At 33.1% G+C, this 20,306-nt stretch overlaps 2 protein-coding genes and 1 long non-coding RNA gene across 3 annotated transcripts; 1 reads left to right on the forward strand and 2 right to left on the reverse strand.

Moving 5' to 3' along the window:
* The first annotated feature begins 4,753 nt into the window (after window positions 1-4,753).
* LOC145058408 (homogentisate prenyltransferase) lies at window positions 4,754-7,443 on the forward strand. Its single transcript, XM_079006321.1, has 10 exons — window positions 4,754-5,007; window positions 5,401-5,522; window positions 5,608-5,754; window positions 5,837-6,062; window positions 6,155-6,228; window positions 6,388-6,480; window positions 6,565-6,682; window positions 6,885-6,947; window positions 7,032-7,064; window positions 7,187-7,443. Exons 1-10 carry the CDS (start codon window positions 4,804-4,806, stop codon window positions 7,259-7,261), a joined length of 1,155 nt encoding a protein of 384 aa, XP_078862447.1. The 5' UTR covers window positions 4,754-4,803; the 3' UTR covers window positions 7,262-7,443.
* Window positions 7,444-7,474: 31 nt separating this feature from the next.
* Window positions 7,475-11,156, reverse strand: LOC145058406 (IQ domain-containing protein IQM6-like). The gene is made up of 9 exons (XM_079006319.1): window positions 10,875-11,156; window positions 9,841-10,217; window positions 9,644-9,758; window positions 9,448-9,513; window positions 9,272-9,360; window positions 9,091-9,178; window positions 8,777-9,013; window positions 8,535-8,636; window positions 7,475-8,301 (listed from the first exon to the last, which is right to left on the reverse strand). The coding sequence occupies exons 2-9, from the start codon at window positions 10,074-10,076 to the stop codon at window positions 7,603-7,605; spliced, it is 1,632 nt and encodes a 543-aa protein (XP_078862445.1). The 5' UTR covers window positions 10,077-10,217; window positions 10,875-11,156; the 3' UTR covers window positions 7,475-7,602.
* A 4,651-nt stretch (window positions 11,157-15,807) lies between these two features.
* LOC145058412 (uncharacterized) lies at window positions 15,808-18,815 on the reverse strand. Its single transcript, XR_013686377.1, has 4 exons — window positions 18,591-18,815; window positions 16,761-17,765; window positions 16,559-16,680; window positions 15,808-16,346 (listed from the first exon to the last, which is right to left on the reverse strand). It is a non-coding gene; the product is annotated as an uncharacterized LOC145058412 (long non-coding RNA).
* Between the last annotated feature and the right edge of the window lie 1,491 nt (window positions 18,816-20,306).

Consider the following 20,306-nt stretch of genomic DNA (forward strand, 5'->3'; position numbering starts at 1 on the left):
AACCATAATTGCATGTATTGTACTTCTTATTATTATGTGGAGTATTCTGGGGGAACTCACTAAGCATTGGCTTATAGTTTGATTTCATGGTTTTAGTTACATCAGATGATCGGGGCATGGCGAATGTATGATTGTGCATATCATCCTTGGATATTTTATTGATAAATGATTTTGGGATACTCTGATTAACAATTATGGCTTTTGGAACAATGTTCCAAATGATTTATGGATTATCAAAATGGTTTTAAAACTGAAAATTTTTACTATGATATTTAGGATGTTACAAATTGGTATTAGATCTTTGGTTTGAGAGAATCGGATGAATATTTGTATGATTCCAACCTCAAACTAAGGATCTGCAATATTAATTTTCAAATTAACTCTAAATAATCAACATAGCGGATGTGATGTGTACAATCAGCTGGATCCAAGGAAAGTATTCCCCAAGATACCCACACTTGTTTTGTGTATAGATGATATGATAGAATTGCATGCTAGTTGTTAGGCTAGGGATATTCAGGAATTGCATGGTATAATTGCATGATTTATGATGTCTGATAGCCTAAGAGAATTTATTGTTATGCTAGGTGGAATTGACTTCAATATCGTGGTTGCTTAGTGTGTGCACCAAAATTATATATAACTAAGATTTTATAGTCCGAGAATGTTTGATTTAGCCTTATTTCTCGTTCCTCGTCTGGTTGTGAGCTTAGGGTAGAATCAAGTATTTGACTGTCTATGGAATCCAACATTATGTATAATTAGCATGCATGAGCGGATGTAGGGTTGGTGGAAGTTCCTTGAGTGTGTATAGTTTGTAGTAAGCCAACAAGCAAGGAATTGTTAGTTACTCTTGAGAGAGTAGGTGTAGGGCGTATATGTGTCCTAGATGCTTGGACACAATGGTCAAGAATTATGTGTGAGGATCTGCTTGATTTTTTTATGATGTCTTGTTGTCAGTCAATCTCGCTTCTTGAATGATGCTTGCTTTATGCTTTATAGGACTCATATTGATACGAGTTAACTATTAAATGAATATGTGAAGTTACATGCTGCAAAGGTTAACTAATTTTGGAATGATTGATTGGCCCTATTGTCAACTCTCGTTTGAGTCTAAGCGTCGTGGAGTTGGGTCTTTTATTCAAAAAACTATTTAAGTTTGTTATGTGCAATTGTATTAATGAAGTAGTTAGTTGATATTATTAGGGGTTCTTCAGCAGCTGATGGCAGGGTGGGGTGGGAATCCTGGGAGAGCATAGGAAGTGCTTTAGAGAAATTGGTGCGTTGTTTGGCGATGTGTAATTATTGAAGAGTGGGTATATGTGATTGGATCGAACAATAGTGGACATGAGTAGTTACTTAGAGTATCTGGAATGATTCTTGAGGAAAAGTACGGATGTGTGTGAAAGGTAGTATTGGGCTCGTGCTACTTAAATAACAGGATCCGTACTCGCATCGAGGAGGATTCCAGGGATTCTAAGGAGCTGACGGAGGATAGATTGTATGGTTTGGCACCATGATTCACTAAAGTGTGGCTCTGTTCTCATCGATTTATCGGTTATGGTTGTTCAAACTGAGGATGGGTTTGGTGAATTTTTGGGGGCCTTAGTGGTCATGTCAGTTCGGGCTTGTCCTTGCTTAAGGTAGTGCCAGTTGAATCGCAAGACTCAAGAACAAAGCAATTGTGATGATCGACTTGAGGATTGCACCCGGAGGCTAAATAATTGGTAGATATATTGGGATGTCACTATCTTGAACATGGGCTATGTTCTTACAGCTTTTTGTGTTTGTAGGAAAGGGAGAGAAAACTTGTGAATTTTAGGGTTGGGGTGTAGACCCAACATGGGCTAGATGGTTGCGGTTTTGGGCGGCAAGTGTGGCAGTGTGGAAATGCACAGGAGGATTCTTGTGGTATGTTTGTCTTAATATGTGATCAAGGGTCTGCTTTCTTTGAATTTAGTTAGGTCATGTGCTAGTTGATTGCTTCAGGTGATCAAGGGGGTGAATTGGGAACGCCAACTTTTGTTGTCTCCGATGTATCCCGACTATGAGACTGATGCCTCTTGTATTTATGAAGGATTCTCGCGATGAATCGATGGTTGGGGATTTGTAGACGAGGTGTGTGGTAGTCTAATTGTTTCTAGATAAAGAATCAGTGTTATAAAGGGACTGTTGGAATTATTTCTTGTGTATATGCATGATATTCTTGATGTTAGAGGTAGCTATGATTAGGAAGATATGAGGTCTCCATATGAGATTCAAAATCTCTTTGAGTTTTATTGGTCTTTATCTGGAAGATCACCTTGCGTTGTGTTATACACTCTAAGAGTCGGGGATAATATGGATTTGGTTGAGCCGATTTGAGATTTGGTTTGTTTGCAATGCTAGTTAATGGTAGTTCGAACCCTATGTGGGGGAGAACTGGGTATTCTGCTTGGAGGGCCATTGACATGTTCAGATTATGGTTTCGGTATAATAGGTCACATGTATCTACACTTTAGGTATGCGAGATTTTAGTTCAAGATTTGATAAAAACGGGGTGCAGGGAAAGTTGCCATAAGATGTATGTGCTTAGGAATGAGTGAGTTGTCTTTGCGGCAGGAAGCTGTTAAACAACAAGCTCGTTTTATCCAGTGGTGGTTGGGTTGAGGCGGGAGGCCAACAAACCATGAATGGTTGGGTTGATGTGGTATTGCTTCGTGCGGTAGACCAACAAACCCATAATGGTTTAGTTGAGGTTGTAAGCCAGCAAACTCAGGAAGGTTGAGTTAAGGCAATAAGCCAACAAAATCAGGATGGTTGAGTTAAGGCTATAAGCCAATAAAATCTGGACGGTTGGGTTAAGGCCATAGGCTAACAAACCTTATTTGCATGTATTATACTTGTTATTATCGTGTGAAGTATTTTGGGGGAACTCACTAAGCTTTGACTTATAGTTTGATTTCATGGTTTCAAGTACATTAGTGATCGCGACAAGGCGGATATATGATTGTGCACATCATCCTTTGATATTTTATTGATAAATGATTTTGGGATACTCTGATTAACGATTATGGCTTTTGGAACAATATTCTGAATGATTTATGGATTATCAAAATGGTTTTAAAAAAGAAAATTTTTAGTATGATTTTGGAATGTTACAAAACATATGCCAGCTAATAGAAAAAGAGGTCTGGAAGAGGTTTTGTGGAAAAAACACCTAATTTTGGAAAAATGCCAAAATAACCAATTAGTCTATTTTTCGAGTCTAAAAGGTATGTCTTCACGATGCTCAAATTTCGATTTTAATATGTCAATAGATATCAATAACTTCTTGTTCCACAATTCCATATAAGAGAATCTTCATTGGTAAAGTTATATCACCAGTTAAAATTGTTGTCACCTCATTATTTCATTAACTTTAACCTCTAACTATATTACATTTCCAATGGTTAACCTTTTCAAGTAGTTTTTTTAATAACTAATCTATCATTATCTTTTAAAAATGTTATACAAAACCCTCTCATTTTTTTTGGAACGGCGGAAACAAACCCTCATTTAATTAAACAATTTTTTTTAAAAACACACAACATATTTTATAGATGTTGAATACCACAAACAAACAAAAATAAAAATAAAAATATACCTAGGCTTTATTCTATAAACGTAAAATACGGGAATTTTTTTTAACACATCCTAGTTATAAAAAAATTAAAAATATTATATATCATTACAAATTTATTTTTCATAAATAAAATGTCATTAGACATTTGATAGTACAGTAAATAAATAAAAAATGTTTTAAACTGAAAATATAATTAAAAGGTAAAATGAAACATAAGTAGAAAATGAGGGGTTTTGATAGTATTAAATAAATAAAAAATGTTTTAAACTGAAAATATAATTAAAAGGTAAAATGAAATATAAGTAGAAAATGAGGGGTAAAATATACAAAATATGAAAAATATATTACTAATTAATATATATTAAATGGTTAATAAAAAAATTAAATAAATTATGTACACCGATGAAGTTGAGTGATTATTAAAAATAGTTATATCTCATAAAAAAGTTATCCATGCTTTAAGTCTAAATCAATAATTTATTTCTTTGTTCAATATAAATAAAAAATGATGGATTTGTTTTTAGTTTTATATAATTAAAGAAATAAAAAAATTAAAATAAAAGTGTGCTATCACACGAACTAACTTTATAGAATAAGGGAAAAATGATATGATGATCACATAACATTACAACAATGTCGTATACTATGTAACATTCACCATCATAAATGTAATAATATTAGGACGATGGGTGCAATGAGGGAAAAAAGGGAGCGTGAAAAGGAACCATATCCAATTATACAACACTGTCAATGTGGTTTAGGGGGTGCGGAGGAAGGGTGAGGGGAGGCTACCCCGACCTTTCTCTTCTTGTGTGATTGACCGACTTTTTTTTTTTAGTTTATTTAATATTTATTAAATTATGTATATATTAAAAAATTATAAAAAATATATTAAAATTTATGATTTTTAATTCTCTAAAAAATATAATATTTATATAAAATATATCTTTAAAAAAAAATTTAAGATAGCCAAAGACCGAATTTTTTTTTTCTGCATTTTGAGAATAAAATTGAAAAAGCGAGCGACGAAAGATAGATAATATTAAATGTTAACTAGTTTTAAAAAAACAATCGTGTGTGAAGAAATTGCACAGAAGAGCCAAGAAGAGGGTTCCTTTGAAACAAAAGGACAACCAATAAGGGTACCCTGGCAAAAATACTCAAACAAAAGGCACCACGAGTTCATTCTCCCCCTCACAATGGAGTTATCACTCTCATCTTCTTCCCTTCGAATTTCTGGTTCATCTCCACATTTCAGAAAATTTACCACAAACACCAAATGCAAATTCTACGATACAGTTTTCAAGTTCCCTGAAAACTCTACTCTTACAACCAACTTCTACAGTATCAAACGAAGCTCAAACGTCGTTTCGAACAAATTCCCAAAGCAATTCTCCATCACGGTATGTTCAATTCCATCGATATCTTCGTGGATTTCTTATATTTTGGTGAAATTCGTCTTTAGATTTTCGAAATTTATCAATTTCACGTGATCGCTACTGTGAAGTTCAAATTGTGTATCGCGTTTGAAGTTGAATGAAGTCCAATTGAGCTCATAAAATTTGGGAATGGTGGGAGTAACAATCAAAATTTGCTTAATTAATTTTTTTTAATCGTTACCTATTAGCTCTTGCTAATTTTACTTTTCAGTTGCCAATTGCTACTTGATTCTAAGGTAGGATTGAATTCGATTTTGGATTCCCGTTGCCATTGCATTTCGAGCTTTCGAAATTAAGCATCAATCCATCTCAGTTCTTCGAGAAGTTACTTATTTATAATCTGATCTTCATCAACAGGCCTGCAGTCAAGTTGGTGCTGCTGAATCCGAACCACCATTAAAGAAAGTTGCTGATTTCAAAGACGCATTCTGGAGATTTCTTAGACCCCACACAATTCGCGGAACATCATTAGGATCAGTGTAAGCATATATATCATCAAACAACCTTAATCACAAGCTTCAAAACATCAAAACTAAAACATCTTCTCTCTAATTTTCTTCATAGGTCTTTAGTAACAAGAGCACTTCTCGAAAACCCAAATCTCATCAAATGGTCGCTTTTAATCAAGGCATTTTCCGGCCTAATCGCTCTGATATGCGGAAATGGTTACATAGTCGGCATCAATCAAATCTATGATATCGGAATTGATAAGTAAGCATTGTATCATTTCATAATTATCAATTATTAACATAGTTTTGTGGTTTATTACTTGATTCTGGTTTTGATTTTTCAGGGTAAACAAACCCTATCTACCAATTGCTGCTGGAGATCTTTCTGTTCAATCAGCATGGTTTTTAGTGTTATCATTTGCAGCACTTGGTGTTCTTATTGTCGCCATGAATTTTGGCCCTTTTATCACCTCCCTTTATTGTCTTGGTCTTTTTCTGGGCACCATTTATTCTGTTCCACCATTTCGAATGAAAAGATTTCCTGTTGCAGCATTTCTCATCATTGCCACGGTAGTTTTTCTTACAATTCTTTTTTTTTTCAATAAAAGTATATCAACCTACTTTATTGTCTAAATCTTGAATGAAATATGTAAACTCTTCAGGTGAGAGGTTTTCTTCTAAATTTTGGTGTATATTATGCTGTGAGAGCTGCTTTAGGACTAACATTTCAATGGAGGTTATAAATTCTTGCTTTTATCCAACACTTTTTAATTGTTTTTTTAGAAAACACCATTTTAATGGTTTTTTGTACAAAAGAAAAAGTTACATTAACTTTTTCCTTTTTGCAATATCTTTTTTTTTCTTGAAATGATTTCAAGATTCAATTTTTATGCAGTTCACCAGTGGCTTTTATCACAACATTTGTGACATTATTTGCATTAGTAATCGCCATTACTAAAGATCTTCCTGATGTAGAAGGTGACCGAAAGTAAGTTTTTAAAATTTTAAAACTTTAATATTTTTTTTTCCATTTCTTTTGTTTTTTTTAATTGATTATGATATCATTTTCCAGGTTTCAAATTTCCACTTTTGCAACAAAACTTGGAGTAAGAAACATTGCTTTATTAGGATCTGGGCTTCTTATGATGAATTATATTGGTTCAATAGTGGCAGCATTCTACTTGCCTCAGGTGAACACTTATATCAAAATGTCTAAAATAACTGAAAAGGGCAAAAATGTCTTTTTACATGGTCCAAGGACCAACAAAGCATAAAGGTTTCCATAGTTGTCTAAGAAAAATGAGAGTTTAATAAAGTAACAGAAATTTAATATTTATTTTTTTATGAATTAGAATTTAAAATTTTAGAATAATGGTTTTATGAAAAATGCAGGCTTTCAGGAGCAGCTTGATGATACCATTACATACCATCTTGGCTTCCTGTTTGATTTTCCAGGTTTTTATTTAATCTATTTAACCAAATTTTTTTTTTTTTCACCTTTTAGAAAAATAAAAATTAAATATGGATAAATTTATGCAGGCATGGGTACTTGAGCGTGCGAATTACACCCAGGTAACATATACTTGTTCCAAAACTCCATAGATTCAGTGTTATTATGCTGTAATGACTTGTATTTCATGCATTAAAAGTTGTACCTTTTGCTAGACTTTAATTTAACCACTTTTCACTTGCAGGAGGCTATAGCAGGGTACTACCGTTTTATATGGAATTTATTTTATGCAGAGTACATCATATTTCCTTTCATCTGATCTTCTTCATGTAACATATATTTCATTGATAAAATGTAATCATATGAGACTTCAACAAAAGTTGACTTTTTTTTTTTTGCCTCAAAACTTCTTGTTAGTCTCAATAGGTTCTTGATCTTTTATCAAGAAATGTTGTAATGGTATTTGACAAAGAGTTTATACAAGTATTTATATTTGACAAAGAGTTTATGTTTATACGAATGGGGCCCACAATTATGCATATGAAACATCATAGCAAAGGTAAATAGGTAAATACAAACGATGAAAACATATACAAAGACAAGTTAGAAAAAAAGTAATGAAAACATATTATTACAAAATTTGATCCTAAAATGTGATTCCTAGTCTAAACTTTGATGACTTCTTGAAAATTCTTCTATATTTGCTAAAGAATAGCTTTTTTTCCTCCTATTACTTATTTCACAATTTTTAAACCCCAATCTCCAAAGAGAGTTTTTGGGTGACAAGCACACCTGAAGAGCCCTAAACTGTAACTCCGTAGGGTAGTCTCGTACACACCCGATTCGTGGGCCCACACCCGTTGTCCACCGACAGCTCAGCTGTTTAGCCAACTGAAAAGACTTTGTTTCTTTATGTGAATTAATCCTCTCCATAATCTTCTCCTCCGAAACCGGAAACTCATACCCTTCTTCTCCCGAATCAAAAAGATTCCGTTTGGATACCATGAGTTCGATACTTGACAACAGTTTTTCAGCTGTTTCATCATGATCATCCCCTTCATCTGAGGAGTGACTGGGTTCAGGTTCCGGTTTTGGTTCGGGTGTAGGGCCTGTTTGGGATTCTGAAGTTTGGAATGACAAAATGATGTCTTCTTTTGTTGGGATTTCAATTGTGGGGATCTTTGGGTTTGAAAATGGGGGACAAGTGCCCGACCTTTCCCTTTGTGGTTTGGAATCATTTCGGTATTTGGATTCGGTTTCTTCTGTAGCTCGAGAGAAATCCGGCTCTGATACACTATTCCGCATTTCGTATCCCGTCATTTTTTCATTTGGTACTTCTTCATCCCCATCTGGGCTTTTCTGTGAATTTTATATCATTAAATAAAATCTTATCTAGTCCACATGTAAATCAGGTATACAATGACTCACTGACATGTACAAGTTCAATTCATATTGGAAATTAAAACTCTCATACTGTAGCTGTTGAGACTCGAACCTTTTTGATATTATCTTGGTTTAAATTTTGGAAAAATAGATTTTAACCCGGATAAAAAGACATGATTTTTCATATGAATATTGAATAATTATTGTACCTTAATAGTTTGGATATTAATTTGGTGTTGCTCAAGAAACGAAATGAAAGCTTCAAAATTTTCTTTGGTTGGGAGGTAATGTCCACTATGAGGCCACACAGCCTATCAGAAGAAATTAACGGTTAAGATACCAAATAACAGATTTCAGTCATCCGATATCATCAGATATCGGATGGATGACTGTGACCGGTCATCAGAATATCTGATGACCGGTCGAAATTTAGTTATATAGACAGACATGCCTTCAAGATACCGTCTACAACCACCAATCGTCCAGCAGACAATGTAGCACCACCAGCCAAAAAACTCGAATGTTGAAATTTGCCTTTAAGCTTCATCCCAACATATAAAATATTTGAAGTACTAAGCACAAATATCCATTTCACACCCGTGGGTTCTCGTGTATCAATAAGCTTCCTACTCAATTTATAAATAAACTTCCCGTCTTCCACCGTAGCTTCAAAATCCTCCCTTTCTATCTGAAAACAAAAAAAAAAATCAAAATTTTTTGTATAAAGAAAGCAAACCCGTGTAAATTTTTTATCTAAAAACTTACGGGACTTAGATACTTGATGCATTGTTGTTGAAGCTTTGACCTCGAGCATCTTTCAAGATTGACCTCTTTGCCCTCCCCTATGTCAAGCCTAACATTGTGTCATAAACTATGGAGTTTAGTTTAGTTTAGTAAAAGTCAACTTGACTTGTGTTTTTTTATTTTTGGTTAGATATGATCTTACCAATAGAAAAAGGGTTGTTTACTTTCGCAATGAAGCCATTTGACATAATAAAAATGAAGATTATGACCATAACGGTGTCGTGGATCGATCTGTTTTTTACAAAAATGAAATTGAATCAATATATTTAATTATAAATAAAAAAAAAAGATAAAATCCATCAAGATTGGAAAACTTACTGCTTCGAGCCAATGTTGTAAGGCTAGTTTACATGCCTTTGCATGGTGTGATAACCCTTTTCCAACCTGAAATTTTAGGTATAAACTTAGGGTAATGGAATGAGTCATTACAAGGATAATTTTATATACTTTAACCTAGAATTTAATATTTATAGAAGTAAAAAAATTAAAGATAGTAAAAACTAAAAATATGTACCTTTGCAGCTCGTGTTCTTGCTCTTGACCAACGTGAAACAGCAGTTTCTGGTTTTTCAATTTCAAAGAATGATACAGAACTACACTTGAGCACAGCAAAATCCAAGAGCTTCCACCTACATAATCAAAGATTTCAACTTGTAATCTATGCATAAAGATTTGTACCCATTGCAAAAAATTGAATAACTATTAACTAACCATCTATGTTCAACAAGTATTGCACAATCAGCTAACTGTCTTCTGGTTCTGAAGCTTTTGTATGTTTTCTGAAGCTTCAATGCTGCAAGATCACGATCCATTAGAGGCTCAGGCAATGGAGATTCAGGCCCCACCATGTTTGACTCTGTCATTTGACTTTCAAAGGTTTTTGCAGGAATGTGTTCTTCTTTTGTAGAGGAATAAGCTGGGAACACGAGTTTCCATTTTACTCCCATTAAAGCTTTAAAAACCCTCAAACAACCATCTTTCTAGAATAATCGATTTCATCAATATGTGAAAATGGGAATGAGAGAGAGATATATATATTGTTGTTTGCATAAACAAATTGGGGTTTAGGTATGTTTGAGATCAGCAACCTGACACATAAAAGAAAGACATCATCAGAATAGATTTTTTAAGTGATTTTAGAAGTCAACTTTGAAGGTAGCTGTGTAGCTCATGAGTTAATAATGTTAGGTGAAACATCCACTTCTGTCCCCTACTGAATTCATATTAAAGTGCCACGTTAAATGCTGAATAACCATATGATTTGATATGGTAGGGCGTTTGAATGTAATACTAACAATTCGGAGTGTTTGAAGTGTAAGATGAATGAGAATTGAATCTAGCAATGAATAAGAACCCTAATGGACTGGTACTTAATTCACAGTACAAGTAGCTCAATGCATGATCAAAAGGTGATAATGCCAATTGGTAGACAGCTTTATAATGACAATTAATAGATAACAGATCTCCATTAATGGAGGTGGCGCCATATGCTCCATACATTCATCTAAGTAAATTCACACACTTCATTCATGATCTGGTTCATAATTAATACACAAAGCCACTAATATCGAAAAGCAGGGGATAATTAAAGTAATTGTCACGATCCATGAGCTAAAACGCGTTTTGATCACCGAATTTTTTTTTTTCAATTAAGAATCCGGCAAAATGCAATGTTTTGAAAACCTGTTTCAAAGAAATCATTATAAGCAACAATGAGAAGTAAAGGGTGAATACATTATTATTACCTTGATGTGGCTATTATGGTGTAACCCTTTGATTACAAGGATTCTAAATCGAATGAGTCGGAAGAAGAAATGCAAATGAAAACGTTGAGGATGATCGTATTGGCTTTCTCTTACACACAGTTTTGGCTGAGGGCAATGTGTGTTACCTGCAAGTGGTATCTATGATCAGGAATGATTTAGGGCACACACAATTGAGACGATCTCAAATTGGAAGAGAGATGAAGGAATAGAGTGGTTCCAACTTCCAACCACGTGGCGGTGATGATGGTGATTTGGTTTGGTTGCAAGAAATTCAAACGTTTGGTTATATATATTTTTGGCTTCTACATCCATATTGCGAACATTTCCTTAGGGAAGAGTAATATGTTTTTTGATTTATAAATCTTTAGGAAAGAGTAATATGTTTTTTGATTTATAAATCTTTGATCATTGATTTTTTTCCGTATATAATTACCTCTTCGATTTGTTAAATTCTTTGATTTGTATGAATTTTGTCATGTTTTTTTAATATATATATATATATATATATATATATATATATATATATATATATATATATATATATATATATATATATATATATATATATATATATATATATATTTTGTTGGACTATTGATGTTTATGTCCATCGCGATCTCGACTGTTTGGTTGTGTAGGTCTTGTTGTTTGGTTTAGGTTTTGTATTCTGAATGTCGTAATTTCTTCATATGATATCAGATTTTAAAAATCTTTATATCCACGTGTTCGTTTTTTGAGTCTATACAACTTTCGTTGAAATTAATCCCGTTAAAATGTAATATATTTTTACTTACGATTTTATTAAAAAGACATCCATACATTCATTCATAAAAAACGTATAGATATAAAGATCGTAAGTAAAAATATATAACTTTTTAACGGGAGCAATATAAATGAAAGTTGTAGTCAAGATCGCGATGAACATAAATATTAAAAGTCGCAAACATCTCATTAATGAATGTTTCACGTAAGATGTCGTGAGAAGAAACTTAAAGAAATCATTCATAAGTATTGAATGAGTATAAAAACAAAATTGACTTATTTTGCAACAAAAAAATATTAACGACTAAATGTGTACAAAAATATTAAGGCCTAAATGTGTACAAAGTGAGAAATATATTACTCTGTTCAATCATTTTTACCGACTAACCTAGAGTAGCCGGTCATAAGGACTGAATGTGTACAGTTTAACAAGTTGAAGGGGTAAATACGGACGAAAAAACCTAATGACCAAATGTTTACAAATCAAAAATTATATTACTTTTTTAAATCATTATCAATTTCTTTTATCCAATTTGGAATTCATTATTTTAAGACAAAATTACTTAAATAATCCATCCAAAAATGTATTATTACATGTTCTTATAATTTTTTTTGTGGACAACGATAACTTTTTTAGAGTTTTGTACCAAAGAGTTGTGTTTTTAAAAAATATTTACCAAAAAGTGGTGGTTTGAAACTTATTTACCATTTAATTGATCTTTATGTATTATTCTTGAGTTCTACTTAAGGAGGGATATGGAGAAAACGTGAGGGATGTCGAAAGAATATCATGTTCCCGAGTTTCATTAATGGAAGAAAAGTGAGCGGAAGGAAAAGATTTTGAAGCTATATTTTCCTTCCAAAATTGGGCGGATTTGAGAAGAAAGTGAGGGAAAGCAAAATCTTTAAGTTTTTTTTCCCTCCTAACTCGGGAATACAAAAACTTAAAAATTTCCTCTCATTTATTCTCATTTTCTCCGAACCCAGAAACATGGAATAAAGAAAATTTTCCATCCCCTCCCTTTGTTGACAACTTCTCTTGACATTAATTTTTATCATGACAGAAGGTTCCTAGGAATTTATGAGAAACAAGACAGCTATGAAAAACAACAACATTCAGCCTAAAATGCTAAAAAAAGTCTAATACAAATAACAAAATTATGTTATAAATTCATACACAAAAACAATAAACATAAATCTAAAAGTCATACAAACATTTACACTTTAGAACATAAGTTTTAACGATAGTGTAAACCAAAAACATAATATATAAGTCTTAAAAACGTACAAACGTTTACACCAAATAAACTAAGGAGCATTCGATGGATTGGGTGGATTGTTGGGACGATTATTACCCTCATATCATTTCATGAATTTGACCATTTCCACCATTTGTTTTTCTATTTGTGCTTGTCTTTCGGCCATTTCGCCATTTTTTCGGGCCAATTCGGCATGATAGGTCCAACTCCCGGACCTAAAAAAATGTTAAAAGAAACATACATACATTAGTAACATAAAAATAGTAAAAACAAAGTATATATTAACATTTTCATCTATTATAGCAACATTTCACTAATAAATGGAATGAGCTTAAATTTTCTCATTCACAATAACAACATACTTTTATTTTCTATCCATTATAGCATTTTACCTTTTTTTTTCATAATATCAACATACTTTAATTGTTATTTATTACCAAAGACAATATACTTTTATGCTTTTTAAATAATAACAACAAACTTTATTTTATCCACTGTAGCATTGTATTTTTTTCATAATAGCAAAAAACTTGAATTTTTTTTATCAATAATAACAACATACTTTACATTTTTAATTTATCTATCATAGAAACATATCCGTTGTAGTTAGGGTTGTGTGACATCCCATTTTTACGGTCAGAAAAGACCGATTTGTTTATATTTTATTTTCAAATCAAAGTAACATTGTAAAGAAAAGTGTTGTGGAATTTGTTCCCAGAAAAACATGATAAATATGTTATCAAAGCATTTCCGAAGAAATATATTTTATTCATTTTAAAACTTTGGGATGTCATCGTCAATATAGAAACATAAGCATAAACAGAACTTACATTCATTTAAATTAGTGATTTACATATCTTTTATCTCTCGGTGTAGTGTAGCTTTATATCGACACCAGTTATACAAATAAACTCAGTGGATCAGGTTAGGAAACCTGGTGAGTACATAGGGATTTCAATCGCACAATGTTATATATATATATATATATATATATATATATATATATATACACATATTAGAACTCACAAAGTATACAATTTCACCATATATAAGCAATTCTTACCCCCACCCCGTCGATCCTCACAACGACACTATCCATACCCTCAGACCTTAAAATTTATCTTTTTTACTTAATCCATACTCCTTGATCTAATCCATACTCTCGGATCAATAACTGTGTCCATTCCATACTCTCGGACTAGGGACAATTGTCTATGTCTAAATCCATACTTTCAGATTAATGACAAATAACTATGTTCTATCCATACTCTTGGACTAAGGACAAATGACTATATCTTAATCCATGCTCCCGGATTAATGACAAATAACTGTGCCCAATCCATACTCTCGGATTAGGGACGAATGACTATGTCTAATTCATGCTCCTGGATCAATGACATAATTTAAAGTTCTATTCTCCGTGTATATCTAACTCGTACTCATAAGAAGATACTACCCAATATTCCTCATAATTAATTTAGATTTATTCTTTATCCTAAATCATCATATATTATCAAGTATGCTCTTTAACACGTATTTCAGGCAAAATCAAATATTTCACACATAATCATACATTTAATACTTCAATGAATACTCGTATTAAAATCATATTCATGAAAGGGACTAAACACTCACTTGTTAAGGTGGTGATTCCGAACACAGACAGCGCTTTGCTTCTTAAAAATAATTTCCTTCTACGAAACCTAGTATTATTACCACTGGGTTTTAGTCTAATATTTATTGCGACCATTTATTAGTCTAGATTCATTATTAGCTCAAAGTCTACTTCATGATCTATCAAGTAAGGATCAGCCAGGCAGGACAATTGGGAGGCAGGACCATTTCGACATATAGCTTTTCTGAAATCCAACAACCAAACCCAACGTGACCATTCTAGACACCTCTCCCGTAAGTAGTTCAATCAGTATAACGACTTTGAATAACTGATAATCTTATTTATAAGTTCATAATAACGATATTATATTTAAATATAGGCTATATTTAAAGTAGGTTAGGCTTACCTTACTTACAGCGGGTTTTGCTAAAAACCAGGCTCCGCTGGAGCAGAGCTTCTGAGCCGAAAATCTCTTTTTCTCGGAGCCTTCGGGCGTTCCGGGGCTTTCATCTAGCACCTTGAGGTTACTAGGGATTAGACGGGTTTTGGGAGTCTAGAGAGAAGTTAGAGAGATAAAGAAAGACTTATGGTGTGAAGAAAATATGAATAATTCATCCTTTATTTATAAGGGTTTGATCATAGAGTAGGCCCTAAGTTTCGTCCGTATCTTTCGTGTATGAGATCCTTTTTCTACATTCCTTATATCCATGCGTTGGTAGTTACGAGCACTACAATTTTCATCCCCGTCGGCTAATTCTAATTCTATCTCCGATTTACAAAACTGTATCAGATTTATCGCGCTCGAAGAGTAGGGACAAAGTTTCGTCAATATCTTTAACATACGAGCTTTATTATCGACGTTCTTTATATCCACGTGTTGGTATTTACGAGTACTACAACTTTCATTTAGATCCCGTTGGCTAATTCTCATTCTATATGTACGGAACCCTTGTCACATATACTATAACTTGGTTGAGATTATTTATTATAAATAATTTCCATCAAAAAGTCATTTTTGACAATCATTGTCACTAAATTGACTAGCCCGAATCTATGGGCGTTACAAGTTGTGCATGGGTCGGTTTTGGACCCAAACCCAACCCAACCCATAAATGGTCGGTTTTTGGTTTTAAAACCCAATAGAGGGTTTCTGATTGGTTCGTTGTTTCGGGGTCTGAGATCGGTTTGAACGGTTTTTCGGTTTCTTGGGTTCAACCCATACACTCACGGGTTCTGGGTTAAAACCTATTTTCCAGAAATAAAGCAAGAAGTTAAATACTTAAAAAAACACCAAATTGAAGTTAAATACTTCAAAAAACATGAATCTTACAACCAAATAGTCTATTACAAGTTACAATCTAGCCCAAAATATTTTATTACAACCAAAACACAATCAACTATGGGTAGGTTTCTTGGAGTTGGATGGGTCGGTTTTTTGGGGCGGTTTGTCGATTTTAAGTATGGGTCGGTTTCTGGGTAAAAACCAAAACAAAACTTGATTTTTCGATTTTTAAAAAATTCAAACGCTAACTATCGGTTTTGCTCCAGTTTTGGTTTTTCCGGGTTCGGTTTCGTCGGTTTCGTTCGGTGTCCTCACCCTAGTTGTTGTGACTACTGATAGTCAGAAGAGGTCAGTTTGTTCTCATTGGATGATGTACATGTGACAACGAAGTGCCGATCTGAACATCCTACCCCGTAAATATGTCTGCATTTGCCTCTCCCTTCTTATGCTTGCACCTACAAGTCAACATCACCCTCCGGATGTTGAGTTAGATCCTCTGCCTACTTTTCAACTATGACACTAGTGTATCTCTCCTACAATTTATCCAAAGAAAACGACTGTTATTATTATACTACTTGAAGTTGGGGCTCTAATTATCTAAAAAGGAAAAGATAAATTACACATATTGCTTTAACAATATGTGTACAAAACTCCAACTCTTGAATCATATCATAATTTTTAGCCTTGAAGGCAAACATAAAACAAATCAACTTAAGGTATACAAATTAATAATTGATATATTTACCCAAAAGCATGAAATATCTGTTGAAATACTGTTGGGGGAAGCTTAGTATATGTGGTCGCGCTCCATCCAAAAAATTGATCAAATATAAGCCTGATTTGATGATGTACCTGATAGGATGCAAACTTCAACATTGAAATATAACCAAATAAGTATTTATTTAATATGAATAAACAACATAAATTTAGCTGTTAAAATGACATACTTTTTCCCCAACTTCTCAAAGAGATGGCCTGTTATCGCCATATGTATTCTGCGACATTCGAGTTGTGTTGCCAACGTATCCACGACCTAAGGTCTCGGCATCACAAACATTCAACGGAGTAAGCCATGTACATCCTTGTCGCTCACATTAGGATTGGAGTCGTGAGGCCAACTACAAGTATTGTCACGGATCATGAGTAGAGTCATGCAGTCGTCTATGAGTATGAGTATTTTTAGGACCATGAGTAGAGTCATGCGGTCGACTTTTAGGACCAGAAGTAGAGTCATATGGTCGACTTTTAGGACCAGGAGTAGAGTCATGCGGTCGATTTTTAGGACCAGGAGTAGAGTCATACGGTCGACTTTTAGGACCAGGAGTAGAGTCATGCGGTCGACTTTCAGGACCACGAGTAGAGTCATGCGGTCGACTTTGAGGACCGAGAGTAAAGTCATGCGGTCGAATTTGAGGACCGAGAGTAGAGTCATACGATCGACTTTTAGGACCGGGAGTAGAGTCATGCGGTCGAATTTTAGGACCGGGAGTAGAGTCATGCGGTCGACTTTTAGGACCAGAAGTAGAGTCATGCGGTCGACTTTCAGGACCAGAAGTAGAGTCATGCGGTCGACTTTCAGGACCAGAAGTAGAGTCATACGGTCGACTTTTAGGACCAGGAGTAGAGTCATGCGGTCGACTTTTAGGACTAGGAGTAGAATCATTCGGTCGACTTTCAGGACCACAAGTAGATTCATGCGTTCGACTTTGAGGACCATGAGTAAAGTCATGCGGTCGACTTATAGGACCGAAAGTTAAGACATGAGGTCGACTTTTAGGACTAGGAGTAGAGCCGTACGGCCGACCTTCAGGACCAGAGTCATGCAGTTGACTTTCAGGACCACAAGTAGAGTCATGCGGTCGACCACCGGTATTGTCACGGCCAAGAGTAGAGTCATGTTGTCGACTACCGGTACTGTCACGGCCACGACAACCCGACATAATGTGTGTATCCTACATTTGATTGAACAAGAACGGTTAGATACCAATATGATAAATCTCATATAATTTAAAGCGAACATACAAATATGATAAATCACACAAAATTTAAACCGGAAAACAACAAACAATGTTCCTAACAATCAAGTTTGTTTTCGTTTGCATCGTGGCGAAAAAAATCCATTCGCTTGTATATTCTTCATCTTTAAATCGTGGTCAGAAAAATCCATTAAAATAAGTTTTTTTTCCGCTAAGACAATCTTTTTATAGCATATGGTTAAACCATAACTTTAAAATATTAATAAACCAACAATTCAATAAACCAATATAAACCATAAATTCAAAATATTATTAAAATCAACAAACATTAATATGCCAGTGAAAATTAAGAGGTAGAGGTAGCTGTTAAAGAAAGCCCTAAACAATTAGCAAAACAAGGCCACGTGATATTAGAAAATAGTTATTAATTTCATACAGATTCAGTTATCGGAGTTATGATGCTAATGCCCTCCATGCACTTCAACGATACTTTTCCATTTTAAATTCCACCTATTAGGAAAACCAAAAGAGATATATGTATACTAATAAAATCCACAACAATATTTGACATAAGTCAAATTCGTAGCCTTGTGAATTGGACAACTAGGATACAGTGACCCATCATACAAGTATGAACCTTAAAAAAATTCGCAAGCAACTGTAATCAACATAATCACATGGCAAAATTCAACCTAAAATCTAAGAAATAACACTTAAACACATAAAAACATAAACCTAAACCTAATATTCAACATATAACCACTTGAATTTAAAAGTTTCAAAAGAAAAATAGAGTTTTACCTTCAAAAAAACAATTTGGTGAAGAAGAGGTTGACCTAAAAGGCGTTGGGTGTAGCTCCGGTCGACCCAGCGGCGGCGACACTAACTGCGGTGGCGACGAAGGTAGGATTTGCCGCCGAAATGGTGGGGAACTCCGGCTTCTACGGAGCGCAAAAGGGCAATGAAAAAAAAGTTGATTGTTATGTGAAAAATGGGAAAGACCCTATAAGCGGAATTCTATGCACATCATGGTGTAAACGGGGAATTTTAACAAGTTAACAACCCAATAGTCAAAGTAAACGCATGAAACTGATACACGGTTACCAAACGTTCAAAATCAAAATTTATTGATTATTTACATATACCTCCCCTGAGATATATCAAACTTTTAACTTAAGCCTTTATGTTATTAATATTTATTATTAAACCTTATAACTAATATATAAATTTATTTTTTGTAATCTTAATAGTTATGTATTTTCCAACAACTTTTATTTAATTAAATTTATAGTATAAAAAAATATTTTGTATTATTTAATAAAGTTTTAATTACAATGTTCTTTAACATTTGTATTTTTAAATTTATAGTTATTCACTAAAAATGTAACGATAAACAAACAGAACCTATATCCAAACGTTCTAAATAGTTTGACAAAAATTCATTAGTTTTTGTTAGAACGGCGTAATTTTATTTGAAAACTAAAGAAGAGCTAAAAAGACTCGTTACAATAAAATAGAAGCTAAAACCAGGTTTTAAAACCAAGAAACTAAAAACACAACTTAGCTTTCCTACATCTATTAGAAATCAAAAAAAAAAAAAAACAATCTATCAACCACCTTATAAAAAATGATGGATTTCCTAGGTATAATCGTTCCAAAAATAATAAAATTTTTAAAATTCCAAATGCACCAAAAAAAGCAGTAATCAACATAGTCTCTAACGTCTTTCGTTGACTTCCAATCAACCTAATAGAAACCGACTACGTAACTAGCATTTGAATAGTATGCGGGTCAGTAACGAATCTAAATATGATACATATTTTTAACCGATGGTGCGACTTCTAACTTTGCAAAAACAAAAGTTTCAATGTTGTACGGTTTTAATTCGATATATATTTTTAACATTTGTATTTTTAAATTTAGAGTTATTACTAAAATGTAACTATATTAGTAAACAAATCCAACGTATATCCAAATGTTTGATAAAACTCATTTATTTACGTTTATTTAATAAATAAAAAAATCTAAATATGATTTTGTTCACTTATATAAGCAAAGGAACACGAACAATATATATATATATATATATATATATATATATATATATATATATATTAAAATTATTGTTTTTTATAATTATTAGATCCGAATAATCTCAAAATACTTCTTGTATAAATCGAGTCTTCACTACTTGTTATAATAATATAACTATGTTCATCGATTCTTCCTCGTATCATAAACAATGTGTGTGTCTATATAATAATAATAATAATAATAATAATAATAATAATAATAATAAGAGTACCAATAATAAAAAAGATGTAATAGTAATTTTTTAAAATAAAAAAACTTAAGAATCGAATATAAATGTAAATAAAAGGTGTAAATATGTAATATTTCAAAAAATGTTTAAGGTCAGTTACCTGTTTAACGTGCATCTAAAATAGAAATTTAGTTATTAATAAGGAAAATAGAAATTGAAAAAAAAATCAATAATGACATTTGGTTAATTATAGG

This window comes from Lactuca serriola, chromosome 6 (assembly GCF_051521515.1).
Source record: "Lactuca serriola cultivar US96UC23 chromosome 6, Lser_US96UC23_V15, whole genome shotgun sequence".
Taxonomy (NCBI): domain Eukaryota; kingdom Viridiplantae; phylum Streptophyta; class Magnoliopsida; order Asterales; family Asteraceae; genus Lactuca; species Lactuca serriola.

What these genes read in the sequence shown, in the direction of transcription:
- LOC145058408 (XM_079006321.1), top strand. Translation starts at nt 4,804, where the DNA reads ATGGAGTTATCACTCTCATCTTCTTCCCTTCGAATTTCTGGTTCATCT. An exon ending in GGACTAACATTTCAATGGAG is followed by an intron (nt 6,229 to 6,387) that starts GTTATAAATTCT and finishes ATTTTTATGCAG; the next exon opens with TTCACCAGTGGCTTTTATCA. An exon ending in CTTCCTGTTTGATTTTCCAG is followed by an intron (nt 6,948 to 7,031) that starts GTTTTTATTTAA and finishes AAATTTATGCAG; the next exon opens with GCATGGGTACTTGAGCGTGC.
- LOC145058406 (XM_079006319.1), bottom strand. Translation starts at nt 10,076, where the DNA reads ATGGGAGTAAAATGGAAACTCGTGTTCCCAGCTTATTCCTCTACAAAA. An exon ending in AAACAACCCTTTTTCTATTG is followed by an intron (nt 9,179 to 9,271) that starts GTAAGATCATAT and finishes ACACAATGTTAG; the next exon opens with GCTTGACATAGGGGAGGGCA. An exon ending in GCATCAAGTATCTAAGTCCC is followed by an intron (nt 9,014 to 9,090) that starts GTAAGTTTTTAG and finishes TTTTGTTTTCAG; the next exon opens with ATAGAAAGGGAGGATTTTGA.